Here is a 22,622-nt window from a genome sequence, read left to right on the forward strand (position 1 = left end):
CTGTGTCGCTTTGCACTGTTGCAGTGAGCATCAATGTACTCGCGTTCGGGCCTCTGGCTGGTGATACTGTGGGTGTCGTCACATCGCTGAGGCATTGAATTACGCCCACTGTTATGTCGACGTCGGGACCCTCCGAGTCAGGCTCACTGGTCCTCGTTACCGTTCCCGATGCTCCGAGGCGTTCCAATGGGTAGCGGCTCAGTCAACGTTGCTGAACCTCCATCTGATCATTGCACCACTGCCCCACTGGCTGCACGACTGCAGTGTGATGATCAAGCCTACATCTAACTCGGACTATGCATGGCCAGCTCAATGGCCAGTCAACCTTTATTTGGTATTATGGCCCACTGGAAGATGGATCTATTTGGTGTTGTACCTCCTGATGGATACTGATGTTGATCTACAGCACACATATGAGCATTTTAATGCCAACTATGGAGTGTATCTACCTTTGCAGGATCCTTATGCCCAGCAGAGGAGTTCTGACTGAGACCTTGGAGTGGTATGGATCCAGGTGACAAAATGACACTGCCATGTGACCTCCTCAGACCAGTCCTTGCATTCAACATAGCCAGCATGGAATTGAGAGCCACTTTGCATGTCATTTGTCAATGAGTCTGCTTGAACTGGAGTATCAAAGCTCACATTTAGGCAATATAGAGAAGATTGCAAGGAAGCATGCATTATTTGGCATCAGTGTTGCATACTGGGGCACATTAATGTTAGTATCAATGTATATGTCTATAGTTTATCCACTTACTGTGATCAGACAAGTCATTGATACTATGCTATAATCAATGTGAATCATGCTGTATGCCAGGTGTAGCCAGACAGAAGTCCAACCTTGTTGTCAAGCCACTCTCAATACTATGCAACATCAGAGTGTGTATAACATGTGTGGTTCTGGAGCAACAAAATCAGAACAGAATCCTGTTTAAATTGTAGACAGCAGACCTTGGAGTTGTGCTTGAGCGGTGTGCTAATAGCACACAGACTGAGATAGCTACAGCCATGTCAGAAGCAGCCAAGCAAGCTAAGCTTGCATATATCTCAGGCTGAAAGAGAACATCACAATTCTCCCCAGCACACATGCTAGCAGAAATGTACCTACATATAATGCTAAGAGGACATCAATGAGATTCCTCACTTGAAGCCTAGATAATGCTTGATTCAGTGACAATGTTGTGGGAGATACTATGCAATGCTCACGCATTAAATGTCACAGCTGTAAAAGAAGGTGGCTCAGGCCTGGGAGATGAATGGAGACATACTTCAACTAAGTGCTTACCAAGTGACAAAGCTATGGACAGAACACAGCTTAGAAAGGCCCTCACAAGCCTTCAGCAAAGTGTGCTAGCTCACCAAAATTCACACATGAGAGAATACTCTGGGCAAAGGGAATGATTGGTAACAGTTGTGTTCAGCAACATATAGAAGGACTTACAAGCAGTATAGTAAGATATTTGTTCCTGCTGACTGGATGATGTAGTGAATGATTGATTCCAAGTAGAGATCAACATATCTTACGTTTCCAGATACGGTGGATATATATGCTGTAGAGTGCATGAACATAGTTCACTGGCAAGTTGGTGATGTTTGTTACCTCCTGACTCCCAAGTTGGATATACCCTATAACTCACATTCAGCTGTGTACATATCACTGCACATTTCAATGGGCTACTGTTCACTCACAGTTAAGAGGGCAGCACCCTGCTTACAAGACAGAACTTGAGAGACAGTCAGATACTCATATATATTGCTTACCCTGAAGGACCTAGTCACAAGGCTTGAGTCATCAGTATGTCAATAGGCATCATTGACTCACCAGACATTGCCATAGAGGACACCAAGAACATTGGACCTATCAGAAACAGCCCAAGCATATGCTGGCCATGACACTAGTGCAGAATGGACTCCATCAACAACCCTGGACATGGTCCCAGTGATCAGAACATTAGGGTCAAGTCAGAAGCATCATAGTTGCATACCACAGACAGGAAACCTAATTCTCCATTAGCACACAACATAACACGATAGCACGATATACACGATACAACGTACAAGTGATCGGAGAACACGGTGATCAACAACCTCGGAGGCCCGAAAGACGAGGAACTGCGCAGTTGTGATACCGGATAGACTATAGAAGTTCATACCTCAGAAGGCATTTGCTAGGGAGCAATGAACGACGTACAATGCAACAAAGGTACATCCTGTCCAATGGCAGTGCTCGTTGATCCATGAATGACACGAGCTATGAGTGCGAAGACCCACCGAAGAATGCAACTCCCACGTAGCGAGACATGACCTCTGCGATGATGGAGGACATTGCTACCAGACAAGTGAGTTGAACTGTCGGCTGGATGGCGTGCGTCGTCGAGATGTCGCCTGCCGGAGTAGGGCGACTCGCCATGATCGGTGGGCCTTGTAACGCTTTATACGTTCAAAGAATAGCCACTGTGCGGTCGGACCCTCATCAGAATTGTGGTCAGCATGGCCGAGACCCTGGGTTTCGTCTGTTGGTGGCACTACTGCTGTGATCATACTTCGATAGAAATATGAAAGATGCCCTAAGACGCGGGCGCTGTGGGGATAGGGAGCACCTTCCGAAGATCGTCCCACATCGTTTGAGACGGTGAACATGACACAATAACAAGGTAACGCCGAAACCTACAGCGAATCCTGTGCGATAGTGTCGTCGATTACGGATGGGCTTGTCAGCGCCTCGACAGAGACCACTGGTTTTGACCTGTGTACGTCCATCATATGCTAGTCATTGACATCAATCCTTGGATCGAGCAGTGGCTATGGCATGATGGAACATAAGCAATGACACACGTTCTATTGCTGAATAGGCGGTAAGCGTCACTCACAAGGAACAGTACGGTTGGAGCACTCGTCGCCCTACGTCTTCGCACAAGTTCGCAACAATGCGTACGTTGACTAGAATAAAAACATCTGTGTAGACACTTCACTTCAGCTGCCTTTTAAATTGATAGGCCCAGCCTAGACGGACGGACGGCGTTGAGCGTGGTCGTCGTCAAGCGATGATCAAGATCGAATTCAAACGGACAGAACTCAAAGTCGGTCGAAAAAGGCCATGTATCCGCACCTTTGTACCGGCTGCCAGGACCAGGGCCACTGCCTACGCCCCGCGCTACGTCTGTTGGATTGTATGTCGTGAGACCACGATATCATAGGGGAGAGCACCTGTCTAACAAAGCGCAAGTGGTATTCACACATGCCGTGTGGTACGCATGTGTTGGGGCTTTGTCGCCGGTTATCGTACATGAGAGCTTGTCAAACAAATTGAGCTACTTACTGGCTTATGGCGGCGCAGCAACAACATCGCTAATGGACACATTCTTGATTACTCCTTCGCTTCAGCCAGGGCCTGGTACCGTAGGTCCGTTCAGACTGCGCAACTGTAGAACTCAGTACTGTCAATATCGACAGTCCAGAGCTCAAGACATGAGGCTCGAACTGGACGTCGTGCGAACAGACGTTTAGATCCGCAAACAGTCAGCACAGAGATTCATATCGAAATCCTCACCTCGCGCATGTATGTATGGGAATGGGGTTTCTTTGCTGATGTTGTCGTTGGTCGCACTTCGATACATCATATTACTATTCTCTCATGTTATACAACAGGTGGAAAGCTAGCCAAAGATTGAGTGAGACGACCATACTTGAGCCATGCTACTCACCTTCACAGCATCAGCGAGTCATCATGGCAGTATGGCCCTCCTCCTCAGGCAAATAAGCCGTAGTCCACAATTCGGAGGGATCGCGCAGCAATCGAAAAAGTTTCCTGAGCAGCAGCGAACTGGCCTTCAGTGACAATCGCACCGTCGGAAGTTTTCATCGGGATGTTCATAGACACCACGAGATCGACATTCTTGTCTTGAAGACGGTACACGGCCAGCAATATTCGGAGCTCATCAGGCTGGGCGTGGTTGAATTTGCGAACGAGCTGTGTTCCGCTCAGGACGATGGGCAGAGGGGTATGATTCCCACTGCTCTCGCCCGAGAGCTGAGACACTTCGATGATCTTGTGTTCAACTGCATCGTTATCGTGAGCCAGGGAATCGAAATGGAACCTGATAGTGCACCGATGTCAACTTCACTGCCTCTGTATCACTATCGGACGTACTTCGCGATGTCGGCGGGTTGTTCAGCATCGACGCGCTGAAGGACCTCAACAATGATGCTGATGTCTGCGTCCGGGAATAGGAAGACTTCCTGAGTGTCAGGTACTTGTCGCAGATCGCTTAGCTCCATCAGGCGCATCCTCTTCATGCAACAGGAGGTATGCGTACGATGCGTCGATTATTGAGGTAGGCAGAGTCGTCGTAATCGCTCCACCGAAAAGCTCTCGCTTGGCTGAAGCTGGCATTCTGAGAAGCGCACTTCGCGGGGCAGTGGTTCTCTTGACGAGGTAGTCCAAGCAATCGAAGACAACGAGCGAGTCCAGTTGACTGAGTCGAGTATCGTACTTCAGTACTAGTGGCGGTTGAGTGGCCAACTCCGACCTACAGCCACGAACCATGGATGTCACCAAGAGTCACGTGCACGTGACGGACGCGTTCAGCAGCGGCGCGTTGAAGCGGTCGCGCGCACTTGTCCTCGACGCCCATCTCTCCAGACTCAGGCTTCAGCTCCAGGCATTGTCCCCCTTTTTTCTGGGCGCAAGAAGCCTCGGACTAGCCATGTATGAATCAAGTCGCCGCTCGACGATGCAGCCTGCAGTCGACCCTCATAACAATGCCCGCTCTCACCTCCCCGTCCCGTCCACGGTCAAGAAACCAACACATACCGGTCGAATGTCGTTCGCTGGACCGGCTATGAGGGGTCCTTACCCAGTCATGAGTCAGGTACCAGGGACAAATCCAAGACAATCCATGATGCGCTCGCAGAATGTCAATCCGTTACTCCAAAGCGCAAGCAAGCCCAACTTCGGTCGCACACCTCTGCACAGGTGAGTCCAAAGCTGAGCTGCGATATGTATACCCCACACTGGTAATGTGCTTGTCATACATACACTAGCGCGCATCCTCAGTATTTATAGTACCTGGCGTCGTCCCTTGTCCTGACTGCGACGTTGCTCTCAGGACTAGTCTCCGAACTCATCCATCGCTATGTTTGCAGTAGTACACGAAGAGGATCCATGTGGGTCGGAGGTTCTCAAGCTTCAGCTCCCTCCGGGAGTCAGGCCACCAAGGACACTCGTCCTCTGCGAGATCGACAATTCCAAGCGAAGATGCGACAGGATATCGTCACCTGGCTCTTGGACAATGGAAAGAACTACTCGCCGCAAGTATTGCAGACGATTACGAGCAAAGACTTCCGCGCCGTCTTTCAGGATCTCGTGAACCTGCTTGATCCAGAGTGGCCGTTCACGGAGCAGAAGTTCGAGGAGCAGTTTGTTCAATCTCTGCGAGCTCTACGATACCCATACCTAGGTCAGCTCGATGTCAGGACCTTGACGACTCCTGCGGCAATGCATTCATGGCCACTGTTGCTGGGGGTGCTTCATTGGTTATCTGAGATGGGCAGGGTCAGTCGACTGCATGAGCGCGTACTTTGCCCGCCGACTCATGTATGGTACTCAGGCTCGAACACGCTACCTCGAAAGCAGAGACCTAACACTACAAGACTCGAGTCTCGTACCCGACGAATTCGAGGATATCAATCATCACCAAGCTCTCGCATTGGACCACTGTACGCTAGCATATGGGATGTTTCTGGAAGGCAAGGACGTATTCCCGGAAGAGGAGAAGATACTCGAAGCACGATATGGTAAGTTGCGTGACACGTGAGAAGTCTATTGCCCTCACGTACTCCATACAGCGAGGAAGGACGAGAGGGTTGTGGCTCAGCTTGAACAACAGAGGGAAGATCTACAACGTGCGCAATTCGAGCTGGAAGCCTTGGAAAAGGCGCCGGTATGTGAACCAAATGGGCATATAGCCGCTTTTACTAATTGTACGCCTAGGCACCCATTGAAGAACTCAAGAAAGACCATGGGTTCATAACGCGGGACAAAGCAAAGTTCGAAGAGATTCTACGGCGATGTGAGTCCAAGAAGAAGAAACTCCTCGACACTCTGGCGCGAGAGAAAGCTGATATAGCATATCGGGGTAAGTCTCTTTCATTCCCCCGACCCCTTCGACTCACAATGACGTGCGATTCAGTCTCCAACTTGGAAGAAATACAGGCGGAAGAAGCAAGGTTGGCAGAGGTCGTGAGGGAACAGAACCTTTCTCCAGAGGAGGTGATCCGCATGAACACCGAACATGAGACTCTCACTCGTGATCTTGAGACCCTCAAGCACAAGATTGCAGAGACAAACCAGGTCCTGGTGAAGCTCGAGGTATCGCTCACGAGGAAGGTGTCGGATGCAGAGGAAGCCTTGGACATGTACGCCAACCTCTTGGCGAACCTTGGTTTATTCCCGCCCCTGCCCCCTCCCCTCGAGGGCACCAATTTGACGCTGGACCTCAATTCAGCGGCGGCTAATCCACAGCATCTGCTCTCGGGGGCAGACATTCGGAGGGTCATCAAGCCAACTCTGAGCCGCGTCGCCGAAATGAAGCGCACAGAGCGTGCGGACGTCGAGAGCGAGCGGATCAAAGTGGATAATGAACTCGACCAGCTGACGCTTGAGTGCGAGAACATGGACGAGGAGGTGCTGGAGATCAGTAACAAGGTCAATGCGCTCAACGACCAGGCAGACGAATTACGAGAGGCGAGTCCTTCATTCCTTACTGACAAATTCCTGGCGCACCCGTTGAATGGTGCATTACTGACGCGACATCCTGACTCAGGCTGCTCAACAAGAGGCACTAGTGAGCAACGCAGAGGCGACTCGGTTGGAACGAGATCTTGCACAGGCCAGGACTTCCGCCCTCGCTAACGGCGTCGGTGTCAAATCCCGCCTACAAACTCTACAGATCGCGTACGTGTAGATTCAGTCGGCGGACTTTGTGCGCAGGCTAATATTTCCCGAATCCCTAGCCACCGCGAACAAATGGACAAGGTCAATCGTCTTAAGGACGAAACGATGCGGGCGATCATCAAGAATAGCAGTGATATCGTTATGTTCAAGGAGGAGGTCTCCAAGCAGCTCAAGCACCTCAGAGATTTCGCCGAGGCCAACTAAGCTCGTACACATCTGACGCTGCGTCGCAGCCTCGCGCCCATCGCCCTCCCAGCGGTATATCCTTGCCTTAGTCAGTGCACTTCCCGTATGCGGTACATTTATGCTACTATTTATCTGGCTCGATGCAGAGCCCGGTGGCATCGTGCGCTCGACAACTCCGTAAGGGTGGAATCGATGGGAGTATAAACCCCCACGATCGCCGAAAGTCTGTCCGAGGATATTGCAGCTGATTCGCCAACCGAGGACTCTCCGTCGCAGAAGCCTGCTCGTTGTCTTCTCAATATCCGCTCTGACCCTGGGCCCCACTCTGGAACAGACTCGATTCGTCATGAATGATTCTACCTACGGTTGCGATGAAGCCGTGCGTACTTCAGTTTCTCAAGGGAGGGCGTCTGCAAACGGGCCTTCGCACGCGTCGTTACTGGCTGTTTTCACTTCTAGCTCTCAAAGCCACCAGTTGAGGGATTAACGCGGTCAGACGGCGGTTCCGCTCCCGCAGAGGTTCGTATACCTCTAGAGGAAATGACGGCCTCTGGGTTGTTGTAGTCGAGGGTATCCCTGTCGCTGACGATGTGGGTTGCATACCACACTGAATGGTTCGGAGCTAATATACGACTTTTCACTCAGCGTGTCCCTCCGATCCCCTTCACTGCCTTTTCGCTGCCGCAGGTCGCTTCAAAGAGGGCTCCGACGCTGTTTCCACTTTTCGGCACCGTCCTCTCACGCCATGGTTACCGGTAGCCGGGGTCGGTCTCGATAACGTACGGTGCTTGAGCACAAACAGCTCTATGAATAGGTCTTCCACATCCCCATTCGTCCAACCACCCTGGGCGGACTTTCTAATGGTCTCCGATGCCCGGGGTGCTCCCGCCAAACCGTCTTTTTCTTTCCTGGGATTCAACGTGTCAGCTTCGATGGCAAGATCACACATATTCTCTGAGTCCTGACCCAATGCACAGCCTGCGCGACGTATGGCTGTCAAGAAAATTGCTTGGTGACGCAACAAAACCTAACCAATGCGGGATCATGTATGTATTAGGCCTCTGTTTTATGTTGGTTTGACGGGTGGAGGGAGGGCATGTAGGTCTAAGTCGATCAGATCAACGCCAAGGTTTCTGCGAGCGGACGGTGCCGCGACAATCTACAGAAATACTGTCTTTCTCACAAGGTCCGCTTCAGCGCGACGGACAAACTCCGCCTTGTGGTCGGATTCATAGAGGCGCGTAGATCGCAGACTTTCACCGACCGCTTTTCCATTGATTCCGATTGCAGAACACGGAACGTTCCTTCCATTGCTAGCCGTCAACCGACCTGTGTGCTTCCACGGTTGTCGAGATCCAGATCGAAGCAGTCTGGGACGTCGAAGCACGGATTGTCCTTCCGGCTCTTCTTTGCTGTTATGACACGCCGTAAGTCAGTGCTGTAAACAAGTGATCATACCCAGCTGAGACCATCATAGTGGGAATTGCATCGTAGGAGCATGCGTAGCTGTGCGCTACTGTGTGGAAACTTACATGTTCCTGACGCCATCGTCGACGCGGATGCCATCTTGGTAGTTTGTGAGACTTTTGCTCACGGTGAACTCCTTCGGGTGAGATCCATTCTGTGTTATGCGCTCTCGTTCCTCGAAATAGTCTCAACTGTTCACAGAATTCGGTCCGCATTCATCGGCAGCACCAGCTGCGCGCGAATCAGATACAGGATGCCGGATGCACCGAGTTCTGAGAACCTTTCTACGTGGTACCACGAGCTATGTCTCTGGCCCAGCAACCCATTCTCCGACGCCACCGCATGGGACAGCGTGGGTTGCACCGTATATTCCAGACCTGCTCTGGGCTTCGTCTCAAGCCTATATAAGGTCGCATACTACGCCGTGGTTGACTTGGAACCTCTCCCTCACGCATTTCGGGACAGTGCTACCGGCTGCTGCGGTCCTCACTATCCGATCATGTCGTCTGAACCTACGCCCAGAGCTCCTGCACCCGCGTATGATGAAGCAGAGAAGGGTGCTCTACCTGACATCCACTCTCGGCCCATCGAAGTCACGTTCAAGGACGAGAAGAAAGATCTTACGGTCGCTCAAGTCATTCCCGTGCCCGAGAAGAAGGATACCCCGGCGCCCCCTCCTGCTAAGCCTGCTGGCAAACCAGCGAAGAGGAATGTCCCTAAATGGATCATTTGGGTCCTTTGGTACGATATGTATCGGTAAGAATTCTCAATACTCTGATCTATAGGTACGGGCGGAACTCATGCGCCGATCGTCCGTGCAGGAAGCTCTTCACGATCACGTTTTCCGTGAACATCATCTTGTTCGGTTTCGCTGTGTCGGGCCACTGGCCGTATGCCTACAGATATGGCGGCGCCATGGCTATCGGCAACTTCAACGTCTCCGTCCTCGTACGGAACGAGATCTTCGGGCGGTGCTTGTACGGCTTTGTGAACGCATGCTTCGCAAAGGTACGTCATCCTCGCCGATGTCCAGAGTGTTGCAGGGGAACTGACATGGGTCACAGTGGGCACCGTTGTGGTGGCGGCTGGGCTGCACGTCTGTCTTGCAGGTATGCTCAGCGCATTCGAGATTTCCGCATATGGCTGACCAAATACACAGCATCTGGGTGGAATCCACTCCGGTTGCGCCGTCTCTGGTGTGATCTGGCTGACTCTGAGAACCGTCCATGTATACGTGGACCATGCCATCTACCCCAACGCACTACTGGCCTGGGCAGTCATAGCGAACCTCTCTCTCTTCATTACGATGGTTGCTGGCTTCCCATGGGTACGTAACTCTCATCACAAGTAAGTTCCAATTTATCACCTCCATCCTGTTCCTCGCTGACATGAATACAGTGTGTTCGAGCGTTGGCATCGTTTCATGGGCTGGACCGGTCTCTTTTCGTCCTGTATGTCGATTACTTCACTCTCAGGCCGTCCTAGATCTGACAGGCCCTTGTATAGGGATCTTCGTTCTTCTAGGGGATCTGTACAATGAACCGACAAGGACATGGAACCTGAACGGCGTTCACATCGTGCGGCAGCAGGACTTCTGGTATGTGATGGGCATGACTCTCTGGATCGTCCTTCCTTGGATCTGCACGCGGCGCGTGAAGATCGACATCGAGCTGGTACGGGTTCCATCGGTCCTTCCTGTGTCTGTCGTGCGTGCCGCTGACAGCATTATTAGCCATCCAACAAAGTCGCAGTCATTCGTTTTGAACGTGGGATGCAGCAAGGTCTCTTGGGTCGTGTCAGCAGGAGTGCTGTGAAGGAATATCACGCCTTCGGTATCATTTCGTAAGCTGCGCCCCGTCTTTCTGACGCTAAATAACGGACACTGATTTCGCAATAGAGAAGGCCCGCATTCCAAGTATCATTACATGGTGTGCGGTGTCCAAGGTAATACATGACTCACTACACTAGACATCGTCTCACCATTCGTGAAGGTGACTTCACGCGGAGTCTTGTCAACGATCCTCCGCAATACATATGGACGCGAGAGCTGAAGGTCAGATGGAGATTATCTTCTGTGACAGCGTATGCCTGACGATCGGGTAGTTGGCTGGTGTCTCGAACACGTCGAAGCTCTACAGGCGGGGCATTCGTATTTGCACGGGAACTGGTATTGGTGCAGCCCTAGCGACCTGTATTCAGTCGCCTTACTGGTTCGTACACGCAATGTCCGGCTGATATCAGAGTTCTGACTTCCCCTAATACAGGTACCTCATCTGGATCGGTATGTGTGCGATGTGTAAGAGTCCGTACCACGGGTCGTTCATGCCGGTTACTTTGTAGGCTCAGACCAGGAGAAGACGTTCGGGCCTACGATCAGCGGTCTGATCAACAGGAACATCGAGCCTGAACGATATCTCCTCTGGGACAGTAAGGTGCGAGGAGGTCGGCCTGATACACGGAAGATCCTGAGGGAGGTGTACCACTCCTATAAGGCTGAAGGCGAGTCTCTTCGGTGCCGTCGATTCAGCCTCGCCTGACAATTCTCAGTCGTGTTCATCACCTCCAATATGCAAGGAAACTCCGAGATGATGCAAGTGAGTGCTGGTTTCGCTATACTATATGGTCGTACTCAACGCCGATCATAACTAGGCGTGCAAGATGGAGAAGATTCCGTGCTTCGGAACGCTCTGGGACTTCGTGAGTGTAAAAGCTCTTCAGGATAGCAAGATATTGACTGCAAACGACAATTCAGTGATTATGCGCTGCCATGACACCACGATTCTCTTAGACGTCATTCCTTACTACGATATATAGACGACGAAGGCAGGTGGTTGTACCCACGACAGGGTGATCCGCCCGTTTGTCCACGGCTCAGAATGTATTCTATCGTTGCAAATCAGATGTACACATATGGTCATTCGCAGCACCAGTGGGAAGAGCCCCACCCAAGTCCCACCCACCAACGACGAACGGAGATGAGGTACGGGAGAACCAATGAGATGACAGTGCTACCGACTGTAGATCGAGGCATCTTCGCAAGATCCATCGGTAAGCGTTAGTGCGCGAAAACTAATTATGACGCAGTTGCAAGTACACGTTGAATCCAAGATTGCACGGAGTACGCCAACGCCGTTGAGTGGCCTCCCACACTGCCAATGGCACTTGATACTCCCGTCCAGATATAGGAACGAATGGCTATGCGCAGAGACTTATGGGAAGCGGGCACACGGAGCATGAGAAGCGACGCATGCTGCATGATTGGCTGAGCGTTCGGCCCCACGGCAGTTGAAGCTCCATGGACTCAAATATAGTCCTCCAGTATCTTGCCTCGTTTGCCCATCCAGGGCCACCGCTTTCTGGGATTGATGTGTATGTTAGGCTCAAGCTTCACTCCTCGCTTTGGGAGCTCAGCTAGGATCCGTGCGATGTTCCGTGTGTCCTATGCAGACGGATTGTCAGCGACCCCAGTGAGCAATGTGAAATTGCGGCTTGCGACAACTCACGTCAATCCCACTGTGTTGGCGACCTTGGAATGGCGCAAGACCCAACGATGCCAATTGACGCGGGATCGTGAGTGCGACACGACGGGGCATCGGAAATGCGTACTGGAGGAACTGTCAGGTCCATACGACTTTCCGCAGCTAGCAGAAGGGAATGTACCTGCTGCCCTGGCCGGTCACTGGTGGTCGAGGGTTTTCCCGAAGCATCGAGCAGGATATGAACAGCCTTGCGGATGTCTAGTACATCCCCCGTAATCCATGCCGGCATGGGGACCTGCGAGGGAGCGTATCAACACGAGGACAGAGGGACCACCTAGAGCGACTATTCTCGACCTTGGAGATGAAGCACTGTTTCACCACGAAGTCGCATATGTCATGCGGGCCATCCGTGCACCAGCAGAACCGGACAAGACGGCGGCCTGTGTCAGGATCGATGAGGCCGTTGGCTTCGAGGAACTCTCGGAAGCTGTCTAGGAGCTCTGTGAATGTCGGAGCACTATCCACTTGCTCCTGCGCAAGTGAGGGTCGTTTATCATTGGCTGTGCTCGTCCGGTTTTTCTAGAGACGAACCTGGGTGATCCCAGTGAGCTGGGTGCAAAAGTCGGAAAGTCGAGGTCTCCATGTAGGCCTCACGAAGCTTCTGAATTCACTGACTACCTCGAGGTTCTCAGCGAATCCGTCGTTGTCCTTGTCTTTCCAACGCAGGATGCACACCGGCCATTCCTGATCGAGCTGTCAGAGACACCCGTAGTCTATCCAACGACGGCGAATACTCCCAATAATCTCGTTTGGATAGTCAAATGCTTTCGATCTATCCTCGCATGTTCCCTCGACATCCAGAACAAGGAATACATCGTACAACTGCTTGGCGCGTCGACTGCTTGCCTGATGCCCTGGCACAGTTATCTCCGGTGTCTGCTAATTGGCAGATAGGCAAAAGCAGCTCAGAGATACGACAGACGAAACACATACGCGGAGGGACCGTATGTCCGCGTTACTTTTCCCTTCACACGACCACATCCGTCCCCAAATGTATCTCACGCAAAGAAGGGATAGCGCTGCCAGACCAAGCAAGACGTAGTCTTGCATCGTTCCGGTCCACATGTATTTCGAGATAGACGACATGTCGGACGGATGTTCAGGATTTCTGGAGCTCCCGTTTGTTCTTCCTCGAGCTATCGCCGACGTTCTCGAGAAGTAGGTGGGTTTTCGATCCTCCAAGATGAGAGACGATGCGTGCCGACTTGCACAATGCGATGGCAAACCTACAGAGGGCGATAGGCTCGTGTTGAGTGTTTGGACGGAAGGACGCTTTGGACTTCGAACATGCTCGACGCTCGCGGCCCTGGCGTGGCGCGCCGCGCGGGCCGCCTAAGTACTTAACTCAGATCACATGATCAAGATTTTGCTGAGATCCTCGAGCGCTCGTCTGCCAAAGCAGTCCGAGTCGGGTCCTCTCGAAGGCTTTCGCATTCGCATGAGACCACCCTTGAACTCGAGTTTGTCTGATAATCCGCCAGCACCCCCGCCGACCCACTGATCTTAACTGGGGTCTCCCGCATCGGCGCATCAACTTACTCAAGATGAGCAGGCAAGGGGGCGACGATCTGGATGACGACTTTGTACCGGATGACCTCGTTGCGCTTTCGGAGGACGAGGACGCAGGGCAGTCGGCTGAAGGGGACGATGTCGGCGCATTCCTTAGCGCAGGGGAGGAGGATGAACCTCGGGCAGCTGGGGCGCAGGGCACGGCCATGAGTGTCAGTGAGAAGAAACGGAAACGGCGGGCGAAAGAGAAGGAGCGCAGAGCGAAGGTATGCGACCATCGAGCATCAGTGGCATGGAAACCCCTTACAGAGTTGCGCATCATCCTTCGCCCTCAGAAACGCCGGCTCGCAGAGACACTAGATCCTGTCGAAGCACCGTCCATCGCTGCCCAGCCTCCTATGCTTCTGGCGGACTACCTGACCTCTATGCAAGCAAAGACATTCTCAAAGATGTCGAGCATTGAATTGGCGGATGTCCAAATTCCTGGTACATGCGCCTTTGTCCCTCCTCGGAGCATGCTCTCAATGTTGACGCCTAGGCAGAGAGCTCGATAGCGGACACCACACAATGGACTGGGTCCAGGAATCTGGACCAACTGGTGGAATTCATAACCAAGAGTACGTTTTGTCTTTCCCACCGTCGGATATTGGTATTAACCGAGCCGCAGTGGTACCCACACTGCGTACTCGTTTGTCGCAGAGACCCAAGTCCAACGGGTCACCGACGTTGATATTTCTGGCTGGAGCGGCGCTGAGAGTGGCGGACGTCACGCGACTACTTAAGGACAAGAGATTGCGTGGTGAGAAGGGTGGGGAGATTGCCAAGCTATTTGCTAGGCACTTCAAGCTTGAGGAGCACGTCGCCTACTTGCGCAGAACGAAGATAGCTGCGGCCGTAGGCACGCCGGGCAGGATAGGGAAGCTGCTGTGCGAAACAGGTACGCATGCTCGCACAGAGTCGCATGTCAATGTATGCTTACAAGTTTCTAATGCGTAGACGTGTTCTCCACCTCCGCGCTGACGCATATCATCCTCGACGTCTCGTATCAGGATGCGAAGAAGCGTCGCTTACTGGACATTCCTGAGACTAGGGACGAGGTCTTCCGGACGGTCTTGGGTGCGCCGAAGGTATTGCAGGGATTCAAGCAGGGGAAGATCCAATTAGTGCTGTTATGAATACATTAGGACTCGTAATGCTACGACGCATCACCTCGGGGTAGGCTACGCATGCGAATATAATCGCTTGTTGCATGGTACCGATGGTGCCATATGCGTGGCTTAGAAACCCGTTGGACTTTGGCGCAATGTCAGCTTTGTTGCGAAGTTAGCCCCGTTATGGATGTTACGCCGAGATAGTCTCTTACCCGTGTCCACTTGGGAACTTTGTGGATGCCCTTGCGGTAGCCCCTTGCGTGCCGAGTGAAGACTGTGTACTTGTCTCTGGGTGCCATTTCATGCTCCTTGGGGAGCTGCAATGCCTTGGTCTGGGTACGAATGTGAGTGCGTGATATGGGGAAAGGGCCCTCGTCACTCACGAGAGCAGCACATTCAACCCCACTTGCTCTGACCGCCTCGATGACTGTGTCTACTCTCTTCAGCCGTGTCCTGACATTGGCTTTGCGCGTGGTCGACAGCTTCCACGGGACCTTCCTGTCCGAGTCTCAGCAACCACGGCATCTAGATCATGTTCAGCACGTACCAAAGGAGACCGCTGAGACTTGGTTGTGTTGCTCTGAAGGCCCCGAACATACTGTCGCCGTACAGACCTGAGCAAAGTCGGTCGGTGGCAAGCTGATGGCAAAGGCAGAAATGCTGCTGACTAAGCCGTGTCCGAGCAGTTCTGAAGCGCTGAAGTGGACGCGGACCTCTGCGAGTCTGCGACCTCGTCCACTTCCGCTCGCCAACAGCACCCTCAGCTCTCGCCGATATGAGCGCAGTCGACGTACAGATGATGCCTCCGCCGCAGCTCAATGGCGGCGGACTTAATGGTCACGGCGACTTCAATAGTGTACCAAGGGAGCCCAAATTCGCCAGTGGCCTCATTCTCCCCCCTCCAGAGATCAAGTGTACGTGCTCAGCTATGACATCGTTTCGTGCGCATACTGACGCTCTATGCAGCGGTAATTGACCGCACAGCAGCCTTCGTTGCACGGTCTGCGAACCCTCCTCAATTCGAAGACAAAATCCGCGAGAACCAGCGTCAGGACCCGAAGTTCTCGTTCCTCAACCCCGCCGACCCTTACCATGCTTACTATAGGCATCGCATGGAGAAGGTGATCCGGGGAGAAATAGATGACGAGCCAGTGGTCGGAAAAGATGAAAAGAAAGTGGAGGACGTTGTGGAGCAGGTGATCGACCGAGGAATAGAGCCTCCGCTGCCTGAGTTCATACTCAACATTCCCAATATCACCGCTATTGATTTGTGAGTTACGAGTTCATGTTGCCGTCTTCTGTCTAGCTAAAATATGACTAGGGACATCATGAAACTCACTGCTCTGTTCACCGCTCGCCGTGGTCGTGCATTCCTGGCTGCCCTCTCCGCCAGGGAAGGACGAAACTATCAATTCGACTTCCTACGGCCCACTCACTCCCTCTTTGGTTATTTCAACCGGTTAGTAGAGCAGTATTCGAAGGTTCTCCTCCCTAGTAAGGAGATGTTCGCCCAGTTGAAAGAACGCACACAAGAGGGTGCCCGCTGGAACGAGCTCGAGATCGCCCGGAAGCGTGCTCGGTGGGAGCAGCTCAAGCGCGAGCAGGAGAAGAAACGCGAGGACGACAAAGAGGCGGAACAAAGTACGTAGGATGCCTTTGTGCATCACACTAAGCTAATGTTGCATGATAGTTGCGTTCGCTGAGATTGACTGGCACGACTACGCTATCGTCCAGACCATCGAGTTTACCGCCGCTGATGCCACCTCCGAACTGCCGCCACCCATGAGCGTCCAGGAAGTCGAGAACATGACGTTGGCGCAGAAGAGGATGGCGGCCATGATCATGGAGACGACCGCAGAGGACGTCGAGGCACATCGTGCACGCCAAGCCGCTGCAGAGGCAGAGGCGGCAGCAGCTGTAGGCAGTGCTGGAATGGCCTCTCAGGAAGATGCCGCCATGGAACAGTCCGACGACGAGGATCAGGAAGCTCAGGAACGTCGCAGACGTGAGGAAGAGGAGCGTGCACGGGAAGTCGAAAGGGCAAGGGCTGTCCAAGCCAACTCTTTAGACGCGGGCGCCCCGATGAAGATCAGGACAGACTACGTGCCGAAGGGTACGTACCTCTCCGTCTGCTATGTACGTAACTCGATTCACTCATTCTCATACTGTAGTCGGCAAGAAGTCTTCCGAGAAGATGACCACATGCACGATCTGCGGCCAGCAAGTAGCTGTGGACGAACTCCAGGAACACATGCGTATCGAGCTACTTGATCCGAAGTGGAAGTCGCAGCGTGACGTCCTGGAAGCCCGCAAGGCACAGGCCTCCGAGTTGCAGCGTGGTGCCAATGTCGTATCGTCCCTCAAGAACCTCGCGCGCACGCGTGTCGATATCTTCGGCGCGGAAGCAGACGAAGAGAAACGCAAGAAGGAAGAGGAGGAAGAGCGGCTGCGTCGGAGGGAGAGGGAAAAAGTTGTCTGGGATGGACATACTGCGTCCAAGGCCAACACTCTCGACAAATTCTCCACGAATGTGAACTTCGACGAGCAGATCGCTGCTATTCATCGAGCCAAGGGTCTCGGACCGTACGTGATTATTTCCTGCGTATAGGATTTATGACTGACGGCACTGTCTATGCAGACAAGAAGTTGGGGCGATCGGCCCTGGTATTGGCCCGGCCGCTGTCCCGGCACCGATGACTTCTCTCCCTCCAGCTCCCACATCCTTACCTGCTCCTCCAAATCAAGGCGGCGCCCCAGGAGACCCGGCGTACTCGGCGGCCACCATCTCCTCGGGCCCTCAGCCTGCCTCCCTATACCCTCCCCAGCCGCCCCCAGTCATGCTTCCACCTCTGCATTACCAAGGTATGGACGCGCCGCAACCATTCGGTTACCAGCCTCCACCTGCTGCAGCACCAATGATGCACCCTGCTCGTGCTGCGCTCGCAGGATCGCCTGGTGCTGTAGGTACGCCTCCGCAAGCAGGCATGGTCCGGACAGCAGACCAGATGGAGGGCGGCGCGGATGACATCCCCCCTGCGAAGCGGCAGAAGATCGCCAAGATTCCCGGTACGACGTTGTACTCAGCGGATGACTGGATCAGCATGCATCCGGTAAGTCTACGAACGGCTGCATCATCGCAGCCTCACTGACCCATCTCTTCCAGCACCCCATCTCGTTGGTCATCCAGTTGCCCAATGAGCCGTCCAAGCCGGAGTGGAAGCTCGACGGCAAGGTGATCACCGTCCCCGACATCCCGCTCAATCTTCTGGTGTCTACTCTGCGTGACCGTATTCTGCAGCATCTGGGCAACCCTCCGGTTCCACTTTCTCGAATCCGAGTGTCGTATGCTGGGCGTATGCTGCCCAATCAGAACACAATCGCAAGCCACAATATTGAGGATGAGGACCTCATTACTCTCAGCTTGAGAGACCCGAAGAAAAAGTAATCGGACGATATTGCGTGCTCCCTTTTCGCTCTGTACTGTATATATGTCCAATGGGATTTGTGCTGTTACTGAATGCCATGTTCGGGTCGATCCTTAGGCAAGTACTGCCTTTGTTTTGATAATGCAAGACACCGAAGTCCGTGCGGTGCACAACGACAGAGTGGTCAGACTCCCTCCTGACCTGAACGAACGACAAATCCATATCCGATCTGATATATCATACAGTGGTAGAGATGTTGTACACAGGCGTCCCAGGACTACTGGGCCCCACAATGCTAATGAATGACTGTCCCATAACGGCTGGCGAGATGACAAGTGACCAAGACATAAAGGAAACGGTGTTGTAGGCTCATGCGCACGCTCACAAAAACCTCTTCACGATCAGCGCGAATAGGAGGACAAGAAGAACGCAGATAGCCGTGTCTAACAAGACGGGCGGCCGACCGGAGCTCTGCGCGTCGCGCTTGGGACCAGCGGCCTGCTGTAGCTGCGCTGATGAAGCGCCATCCGGACGAGGCGAGACGGTCCGAGGCGTAGGGGTGGTGTCGATGGGTGTGGTAAGGATTGATGGAGGCGGACTGGGGCGCTGGGGACGGGGCGCGACGATGGGGATGGAAGGAGAGGGAGCATCGACTTGTGCGCGCGGCGGCTCGTCGGCAGATGCCTTCTGCTTGACGTCTGCGATTACAGCAGGGGTGGCTGGCGTGAGTGGGCCGGGCGACGCCGCTGGCACTTCTGTGATCTGTGATTCGGCGTTCGGCGGTGCTGCACGGCTGGCATCTGACGGAGGGTCGGGGAGGAGTTCGAGGTTCGTGCAGTTGCATTTGGGGCATACCCACTCTCGCGAGCTGGTTGATGTACCTGTGAGATGAGTTCATATGGCAGATGTGTTAGCTCGCGACGTACAGGGCAGCTAGCCGCTTGCGCTCTGCAACTGGGTACTCGAGTGCACCAACACCGACCGCCGCTGTGCCTTTGAGCGGGAAGAAGCCTTGCAATCCGACAATAGCTACAGCAGAGGTCGGTCAGACGCGACGCAGAGTGACGTCTACCTGTGTACATACCTGTCCGCACGCCCCATGCAGGTTGCCACAGCTCTTCGTGGTCTAGTCTGCGTTAGTGGCAGTGCTGATCATGACAGTACGAGGACATACAGCTAGTAAAGCTAATGCAGATCTGCAAGTCGTCGGGTCAGTGCTTCTTGTACTAAGCGCATGTCAAGCAGAAGTAAGCTTACCTTCGTGTTCAGCTCGAACCGGCCGTTCGGCGTGAGCATCATGATCGACGGCGGGCGGAAGGGATACTCTGCTGGCAGCAAGATGCGGAAATGATAGACCCCGCCCTCAAACTCCGTCCCATTCGGTCCGCGCAGCGTGCAATGCCACTCCTACCACATCGAGGAGTCTGGTCGGCGTACATACACTCATATAGCGGAGAAACTTACAAAGATGTCATCCTACCAGTGTCATGTTCAGGTGTTAGTCTGCGAAGGCCATACAGGAATGCGCAGTCTCACCTCGAGTGGCGCCGCAGAATAGTCCGTGCACGGGTCGTTGGCCAGTTCCCTGGCCTCTTGCATGATGCGCTTCACGGCTACGCTGCCAGTCAGCACACGCGCGGTGACTGAAGACAACTTCGCCGCTCACCCGAGTTGTTCTTGTTCAGTCTCGCCATCGTCTCGGACGTCTCAGAGGAAGACAGTGGTGAGGAGAGGGAGGTTGCCAGTGTCGAGCGGGTTGAGGAGTCGAGGCGAGCTTGGACACGGCCGTTTAGCCGAGATCGCAGCAACGTGGAGGGCAATCATGTGATTCAGTGCCGTCGGGAATTGCCCAACTCGCCCTCGGGCGCTTGCAACACTCCGTCTGCACCAGACAGCCAGCTCGCGTCCAAGTCCGGTCCCGGCGGTCCTCCCCTTCGTGTCGTTCTCTGCCCGCTAAATCAAGGCAGACAGTATCACTTGCACGGGGCTATAGAGGAGAAACAGGGAGGCCACCATGCAGATCAAGGAGCTCAAGGTGCGGCCGCGCAGAGGTGCGTGCTCCTTTTGCACTCGTCCTGCTCAGCGTTGCTGACGCCCCCCCCCCCTCCAGCGGCCAGAGAAGGGCCCTGTGGCCCCCTGCTGGCTTCCATGCTGGGGTGCTTTTCGACGTACAATGACGTCCACGGCATGGGCCCTTGTCAGGACGCAGTAAAGTCGCTTTTCGAGTGCGTAAAGACTACGGTACGTCTGCTGTCTATGTAGTCGCGATGCTGTGTATTCATGTGGGTTTGTGCAGAACAAGAACAAGGCAAAACCAAGGTCCAGCATCAACTACCACCTCATGCGACTCAACAAGTATCTCAAGTAGGCGTATCGCCCGCTAGTCGACTTGGCTTCCTTTGCGGTCTGCGCCTGCGCCTGTATATGCTCAGACTCCAACACGCGGCATACCATAGAATTGTGCGAGCTCTTCCATAGGGACTCACTGGCAAGAGTACTAGACTTTACCAAGCACTTGCGCGCCAATGGGCGATTGCGGACACTTGTGCAGCTTACAGGTGTATCATGCAGGATGTCGTCAAAAGTCATGATACATTCAGTCATAATTGCTGTTCTGCGAGACGGGTGCGAGATGGTATGATATAAATACAACGGCAGATCCTCCGAAGACGAGTAAGTCTCGCACGAAGGCGCAGCGAGAGGAGGAACTACGAAGGCCGTCACAATCGACAAGATAGTAGACGAACATGAGCAGCACAACCCCGGCCCTCCATCAACTTCTACTCCTTATCAGTCCGAATGGGAAGACGTACATCCAGGCAGTGATAACGCGTAAGGAAATGAGCAACTTCTATGCTCATCGCGACCCGAATGTGTTCTCTCCTGAGTAGCTGACGTACAAGAAGCCATCCTCGTCCCTGGCATGTCGTCAGTGGATTCATTAGGAGATCGATACACGGCCACGCACTTATGCTCCTCGTAGATCGCGCTCATCAGTGCCGCAGTGGGTGGAAGCACTTCATCGACGAAGATGAAGATGGCCTTCTCAGGCGCCAGCTTGATACGCTTTCGGATGACATACACGAACTGCCCGACAGTGAGATCCTGTAGTGTGACTCAGTGTGGCGTCCTCAGCAGAGCGACTGCGACACCCACTGATGGTACGAGATACTTCTTCTTGTCTATTGTCGGGATGTCCGTCTTGTCTGCCTTCTCGCAGATGACCTAGGGAAGCGAGTTACGGCTCAGCTCAGTTGTCACCGGCGCGCACGACACCACGACGTACGGGAATCCTGTCTGGGTACTTCTGCCTGATGCGCTCCGCCTCTGCCTTGCGCTTCTCTATAAGCAGGACGAGCTCGATAAGCGTCGATGGTCAGCGTATGGGCGCGCCACGCGTACCGAAGGGGTGCTCATCCTTGAACTTGGACCTCATTCTGGCGATGCGAGTAGCGGTGGGAGGGTGTGCGGGCGACGGGGGGCGACAAGGGCAGCGGTGGTGGTTGTGGTCGAGTGGCAAGCGGGTGGGGACTGGACAGTGGTGAAGTAGTCGTCAGGCCGTGCGCCGCAGGGGAGGCGCGACCCTCGTGGGCGTGACTCGGGAAACAAACCACAACAGCGGCGTACAACCCACCCATATATGGCAACCTGAGCATCCCCGCTACCGAGCCGTCGCCCCGAACTGCTCTTTTCCGCATCGCTCGCGCAAGTCGCCTTTTTTGTCCACACATGAGTCAGAGTTGTCGGGCTGCGCACAACCCTGATGGTGGCTGTCTGAGAGCAGTAGGAGCACGCATTTGGTCAGCTCGGGCACCTTCACGCGTCGCTCGCACTATTAAAAGCCTCTGCGGGTGTTTGGCGACAGAATCACCTAGTTCCGCCAAGTATGTATGTATCTCGGTATCTTTGTGTGCAATCCTTGGTGACCGAGCTGCTCTGCTTCCAGCTATTTTCAGAACGTTGGACAGTCGCAAACGCGCGCGACATACGCTGACCAAGAGCCCCGCTCTTCGAGAAGTTGGAGAAAGCGGCGCTCACGCCATCGCGCCGCACCTCCGCACGTCTATGTTCGCTTGAGCCTGTTTTGCCACTGTGCGCGGGACATTGAGATGCGTCGCGATCACGTTTTCTCGTGGTAGTAGATAGTCTACCATATGCATGCCAACTATGTATGTACATACAGCACCCCCACAATTGAGCTTGCATCACGGCTCGCTGCCTCGGATATCCCGACGCCCGTCGCAAGCAAGGTCGGAAGGAGCCATAGACGCGTTTTGCGAGTTTATTGGCTCTGCGTCTAAGGCGCACGGGATCGCGTCGCGCAGGCCGTATCATACACGCGAGGGCCGCATCGTCGTGCGCAGGTTCTGGCCTACTAGCTGTGCAG

The 22,622-nt window shown here is 53.7% G+C and overlaps 11 protein-coding genes across 11 annotated transcripts; 5 read left to right on the top strand and 6 right to left on the bottom strand.

The window, feature by feature from the left end:
* Positions 1-1,497: 1,497 nt before the first annotated feature.
* Positions 1,498-2,711, bottom strand: C8Q71DRAFT_226682 (uncharacterized protein). The gene is made up of 7 exons (XM_047917138.1): positions 2,275-2,711; positions 2,195-2,213; positions 2,062-2,140; positions 1,989-2,002; positions 1,826-1,927; positions 1,693-1,774; positions 1,498-1,629 (listed from the first exon to the last, which is right to left on the bottom strand). Exons 1-7 carry the CDS (start codon positions 2,411-2,413, stop codon positions 1,600-1,602), a joined length of 465 nt encoding a protein of 154 aa, XP_047783945.1. The 5' UTR covers positions 2,414-2,711; the 3' UTR covers positions 1,498-1,599.
* A 1,040-nt stretch (positions 2,712-3,751) lies between these two features.
* C8Q71DRAFT_720309 (uncharacterized protein) lies at positions 3,752-4,637 on the bottom strand (the record flags this gene model as incomplete). Its single annotated transcript, XM_047921352.1, has 4 exons — positions 3,752-4,100; positions 4,154-4,291; positions 4,320-4,532; positions 4,621-4,637. The coding sequence occupies 4 exons, from the start codon at positions 4,635-4,637 to the stop codon at positions 3,752-3,754; spliced, it is 717 nt and encodes a 238-aa protein (XP_047783946.1).
* C8Q71DRAFT_735085 (HEC/Ndc80p family-domain-containing protein) lies at positions 4,620-7,523 on the top strand. Its single transcript, XM_047922449.1, has 9 exons — positions 4,620-4,978; positions 5,149-5,557; positions 5,613-5,799; positions 5,851-5,945; positions 5,996-6,140; positions 6,195-6,748; positions 6,828-6,958; positions 7,018-7,232; positions 7,291-7,523. Exons 1-8 carry the CDS (start codon positions 4,710-4,712, stop codon positions 7,160-7,162), a joined length of 1,935 nt encoding a protein of 644 aa, XP_047783947.1. The 5' UTR covers positions 4,620-4,709; the 3' UTR covers positions 7,163-7,232; positions 7,291-7,523.
* Positions 7,524-9,110: 1,587 nt separating this feature from the next.
* On the top strand, positions 9,111-11,425 carry C8Q71DRAFT_699585 (uncharacterized protein; the record flags this gene model as incomplete). The annotated part of the gene is made up of 14 exons (XM_047920077.1): positions 9,111-9,367; positions 9,433-9,619; positions 9,676-9,720; positions 9,771-9,958; positions 10,010-10,062; positions 10,118-10,284; positions 10,344-10,453; positions 10,509-10,555; positions 10,603-10,664; positions 10,715-10,821; positions 10,876-10,892; positions 10,952-11,128; positions 11,159-11,205; positions 11,261-11,425. The coding sequence occupies 14 exons, from the start codon at positions 9,111-9,113 to the stop codon at positions 11,423-11,425; spliced, it is 1,629 nt and encodes a 542-aa protein (XP_047783948.1).
* A 45-nt stretch (positions 11,426-11,470) lies between these two features.
* Positions 11,471-13,457, bottom strand: C8Q71DRAFT_735105 (ribonuclease H-like domain-containing protein). Its single transcript, XM_047922450.1, has 7 exons — positions 13,084-13,457; positions 12,889-13,026; positions 12,682-12,834; positions 12,445-12,621; positions 12,272-12,385; positions 12,115-12,216; positions 11,471-12,050 (listed from the first exon to the last, which is right to left on the bottom strand). Exons 1-7 carry the CDS (start codon positions 13,234-13,236, stop codon positions 11,913-11,915), a joined length of 975 nt encoding a protein of 324 aa, XP_047783949.1. The 5' UTR covers positions 13,237-13,457; the 3' UTR covers positions 11,471-11,912.
* A 237-nt stretch (positions 13,458-13,694) lies between these two features.
* On the top strand, positions 13,695-14,852 carry C8Q71DRAFT_853419 (U3-containing 90S pre-ribosomal complex subunit-domain containing protein; the record flags this gene model as incomplete). The annotated part of the gene is made up of 6 exons (XM_047926938.1): positions 13,695-13,925; positions 13,995-14,145; positions 14,202-14,276; positions 14,327-14,596; positions 14,656-14,786; positions 14,844-14,852. The coding sequence occupies 6 exons, from the start codon at positions 13,695-13,697 to the stop codon at positions 14,850-14,852; spliced, it is 867 nt and encodes a 288-aa protein (XP_047783950.1).
* C8Q71DRAFT_227085 (mitochondrial ribosomal protein L31) lies at positions 14,806-15,471 on the bottom strand. The gene is made up of 4 exons (XM_047917139.1): positions 15,358-15,471; positions 15,194-15,308; positions 15,023-15,142; positions 14,806-14,969 (listed from the first exon to the last, which is right to left on the bottom strand). Exons 1-4 carry the CDS (start codon positions 15,405-15,407, stop codon positions 14,937-14,939), a joined length of 318 nt encoding a protein of 105 aa, XP_047783951.1. The 5' UTR covers positions 15,408-15,471; the 3' UTR covers positions 14,806-14,936.
* Positions 15,363-18,453, top strand: C8Q71DRAFT_735115 (Pre-mRNA splicing factor PRP21 like protein-domain-containing protein). The gene is made up of 8 exons (XM_047922451.1): positions 15,363-15,428; positions 15,483-15,724; positions 15,777-16,080; positions 16,132-16,451; positions 16,501-16,923; positions 16,982-17,393; positions 17,449-17,920; positions 17,974-18,453. The coding sequence occupies exons 2-8, from the start codon at positions 15,586-15,588 to the stop codon at positions 18,253-18,255; spliced, it is 2,352 nt and encodes a 783-aa protein (XP_047783952.1). The 5' UTR covers positions 15,363-15,428; positions 15,483-15,585; the 3' UTR covers positions 18,256-18,453.
* Positions 18,433-20,030, bottom strand: C8Q71DRAFT_735117 (UBC-like protein). The gene is made up of 8 exons (XM_047922452.1): positions 19,902-20,030; positions 19,772-19,848; positions 19,700-19,711; positions 19,493-19,642; positions 19,410-19,431; positions 19,320-19,361; positions 19,162-19,264; positions 18,433-19,103 (listed from the first exon to the last, which is right to left on the bottom strand). The coding sequence occupies exons 1-8, from the start codon at positions 19,927-19,929 to the stop codon at positions 18,617-18,619; spliced, it is 921 nt and encodes a 306-aa protein (XP_047783953.1). The 5' UTR covers positions 19,930-20,030; the 3' UTR covers positions 18,433-18,616.
* A 77-nt stretch (positions 20,031-20,107) lies between these two features.
* C8Q71DRAFT_735121 (uncharacterized protein) lies at positions 20,108-20,804 on the top strand. The gene is made up of 3 exons (XM_047922453.1): positions 20,108-20,286; positions 20,346-20,476; positions 20,532-20,804. Exons 1-3 carry the CDS (start codon positions 20,250-20,252, stop codon positions 20,601-20,603), a joined length of 240 nt encoding a protein of 79 aa, XP_047783954.1. The 5' UTR covers positions 20,108-20,249; the 3' UTR covers positions 20,604-20,804.
* C8Q71DRAFT_735123 (symbiosis-like protein) lies at positions 20,805-21,833 on the bottom strand. The gene is made up of 5 exons (XM_047922454.1): positions 21,638-21,833; positions 21,522-21,577; positions 21,392-21,460; positions 21,204-21,340; positions 20,805-21,153 (listed from the first exon to the last, which is right to left on the bottom strand). The coding sequence occupies exons 1-5, from the start codon at positions 21,669-21,671 to the stop codon at positions 21,093-21,095; spliced, it is 357 nt and encodes a 118-aa protein (XP_047783955.1). The 5' UTR covers positions 21,672-21,833; the 3' UTR covers positions 20,805-21,092.
* Positions 21,834-22,622: the final 789 nt, after the last annotated feature.

The sequence above is a fragment of the Rhodofomes roseus genome, assembly GCF_022264815.1.
Source record: "Rhodofomes roseus strain CIRM-BRFM 1785 chromosome Unknown C8Q71scaffold_2, whole genome shotgun sequence".
NCBI lineage: Eukaryota > Fungi > Basidiomycota > Agaricomycetes > Polyporales > Fomitopsidaceae > Rhodofomes > Rhodofomes roseus.

Excerpts from the sequence above, each read along its gene's own strand:
- C8Q71DRAFT_735115 (XM_047922451.1), top strand. The coding sequence starts at position 15,586 with ATGAGCGCAGTCGACGTACAGATGATGCCTCCGCCGCAGCTCAATGGC. Across the intron at positions 16,081-16,131 it reads AATATCACCGCTATTGATTT|GGACATCATGAAACTCACTG; the intron begins GTGAGTTACGAG and ends AAATATGACTAG. Across the intron at positions 17,394-17,448 it reads CGAGCCAAGGGTCTCGGACC|ACAAGAAGTTGGGGCGATCG; the intron begins GTACGTGATTAT and ends CTGTCTATGCAG.
- C8Q71DRAFT_735123 (XM_047922454.1), bottom strand. The coding sequence starts at position 21,671 with ATGAGGTCCAAGTTCAAGGATGAGCACCCCTTCG. Across the intron at positions 21,461-21,521 it reads AGTACCCAGACAGGATTCCC|GTCATCTGCGAGAAGGCAGA; the intron begins GTACGTCGTGGT and ends TCGCTTCCCTAG. Across the intron at positions 21,341-21,391 it reads AGAAGTATCTCGTACCATCA|GATCTCACTGTCGGGCAGTT; the intron begins GTGGGTGTCGCA and ends GTCACACTACAG.
- C8Q71DRAFT_735085 (XM_047922449.1), top strand. The coding sequence starts at position 4,710 with ATGTATGAATCAAGTCGCCGCTCGACGATGCAGCCTGCAGTCGACCCT. Across the intron at positions 4,979-5,148 it reads GGTCGCACACCTCTGCACAG|TAGTACACGAAGAGGATCCA; the intron begins GTGAGTCCAAAG and ends CTATGTTTGCAG. Across the intron at positions 6,959-7,017 it reads CTACAAACTCTACAGATCGC|CCACCGCGAACAAATGGACA; the intron begins GTACGTGTAGAT and ends CCGAATCCCTAG.
- C8Q71DRAFT_226682 (XM_047917138.1), bottom strand. The coding sequence starts at position 2,413 with ATGGCGAGTCGCCCTACTCCGGCAGGCGACATCTCGACGACGCACGCC. Across the intron at positions 1,775-1,825 it reads GTCCTCTATGGCAATGTCTG|GTCCTTCAGGGTAAGCAATA; the intron begins GTGAGTCAATGA and ends CCTTGTGACTAG. Across the intron at positions 1,630-1,692 it reads AGGGTGCTGCCCTCTTAACT|GGTATATCCAACTTGGGAGT; the intron begins GTGAGTGAACAG and ends TGTGAGTTATAG.
- C8Q71DRAFT_735117 (XM_047922452.1), bottom strand. The coding sequence starts at position 19,929 with ATGGCGAGACTGAACAAGAACAACTCGG. Across the intron at positions 19,432-19,492 it reads GGTTCGAGCTGAACACGAAG|ATCTGCATTAGCTTTACTAG; the intron begins GTAAGCTTACTT and ends GACGACTTGCAG. Across the intron at positions 19,362-19,409 it reads CTGCATTAGCTTTACTAGCT|ACCACGAAGAGCTGTGGCAA; the intron begins GTATGTCCTCGT and ends AACGCAGACTAG.
- C8Q71DRAFT_227085 (XM_047917139.1), bottom strand. The coding sequence starts at position 15,407 with ATGTTCGGGGCCTTCAGAGCAACACAACCAAGTCTCAGCGGTCTCCTT. Across the intron at positions 15,309-15,357 it reads AGTCTCAGCGGTCTCCTTTG|GAAGGTCCCGTGGAAGCTGT; the intron begins GTACGTGCTGAA and ends AGACTCGGACAG. Across the intron at positions 14,970-15,022 it reads AAGTTCCCAAGTGGACACGG|CTGACATTGCGCCAAAGTCC; the intron begins GTAAGAGACTAT and ends TTCGCAACAAAG.
- C8Q71DRAFT_735105 (XM_047922450.1), bottom strand. The coding sequence starts at position 13,236 with ATGTCGTCTATCTCGAAATACATGTGGACCGGAACGATGCAAGACTAC. Across the intron at positions 12,386-12,444 it reads AACAGTGCTTCATCTCCAAG|GTCCCCATGCCGGCATGGAT; the intron begins GTCGAGAATAGT and ends GCTCCCTCGCAG. Across the intron at positions 12,217-12,271 it reads GTGACCGGCCAGGGCAGCAG|TACGCATTTCCGATGCCCCG; the intron begins GTACATTCCCTT and ends CAGTTCCTCCAG.
- C8Q71DRAFT_735121 (XM_047922453.1), top strand. The coding sequence starts at position 20,250 with ATGCAGATCAAGGAGCTCAAGGTGCGGCCGCGCAGAG. Across the intron at positions 20,287-20,345 it reads CAAGGTGCGGCCGCGCAGAG|CGGCCAGAGAAGGGCCCTGT; the intron begins GTGCGTGCTCCT and ends CCCCCCCTCCAG. Across the intron at positions 20,477-20,531 it reads TCGAGTGCGTAAAGACTACG|AACAAGAACAAGGCAAAACC; the intron begins GTACGTCTGCTG and ends GGGTTTGTGCAG.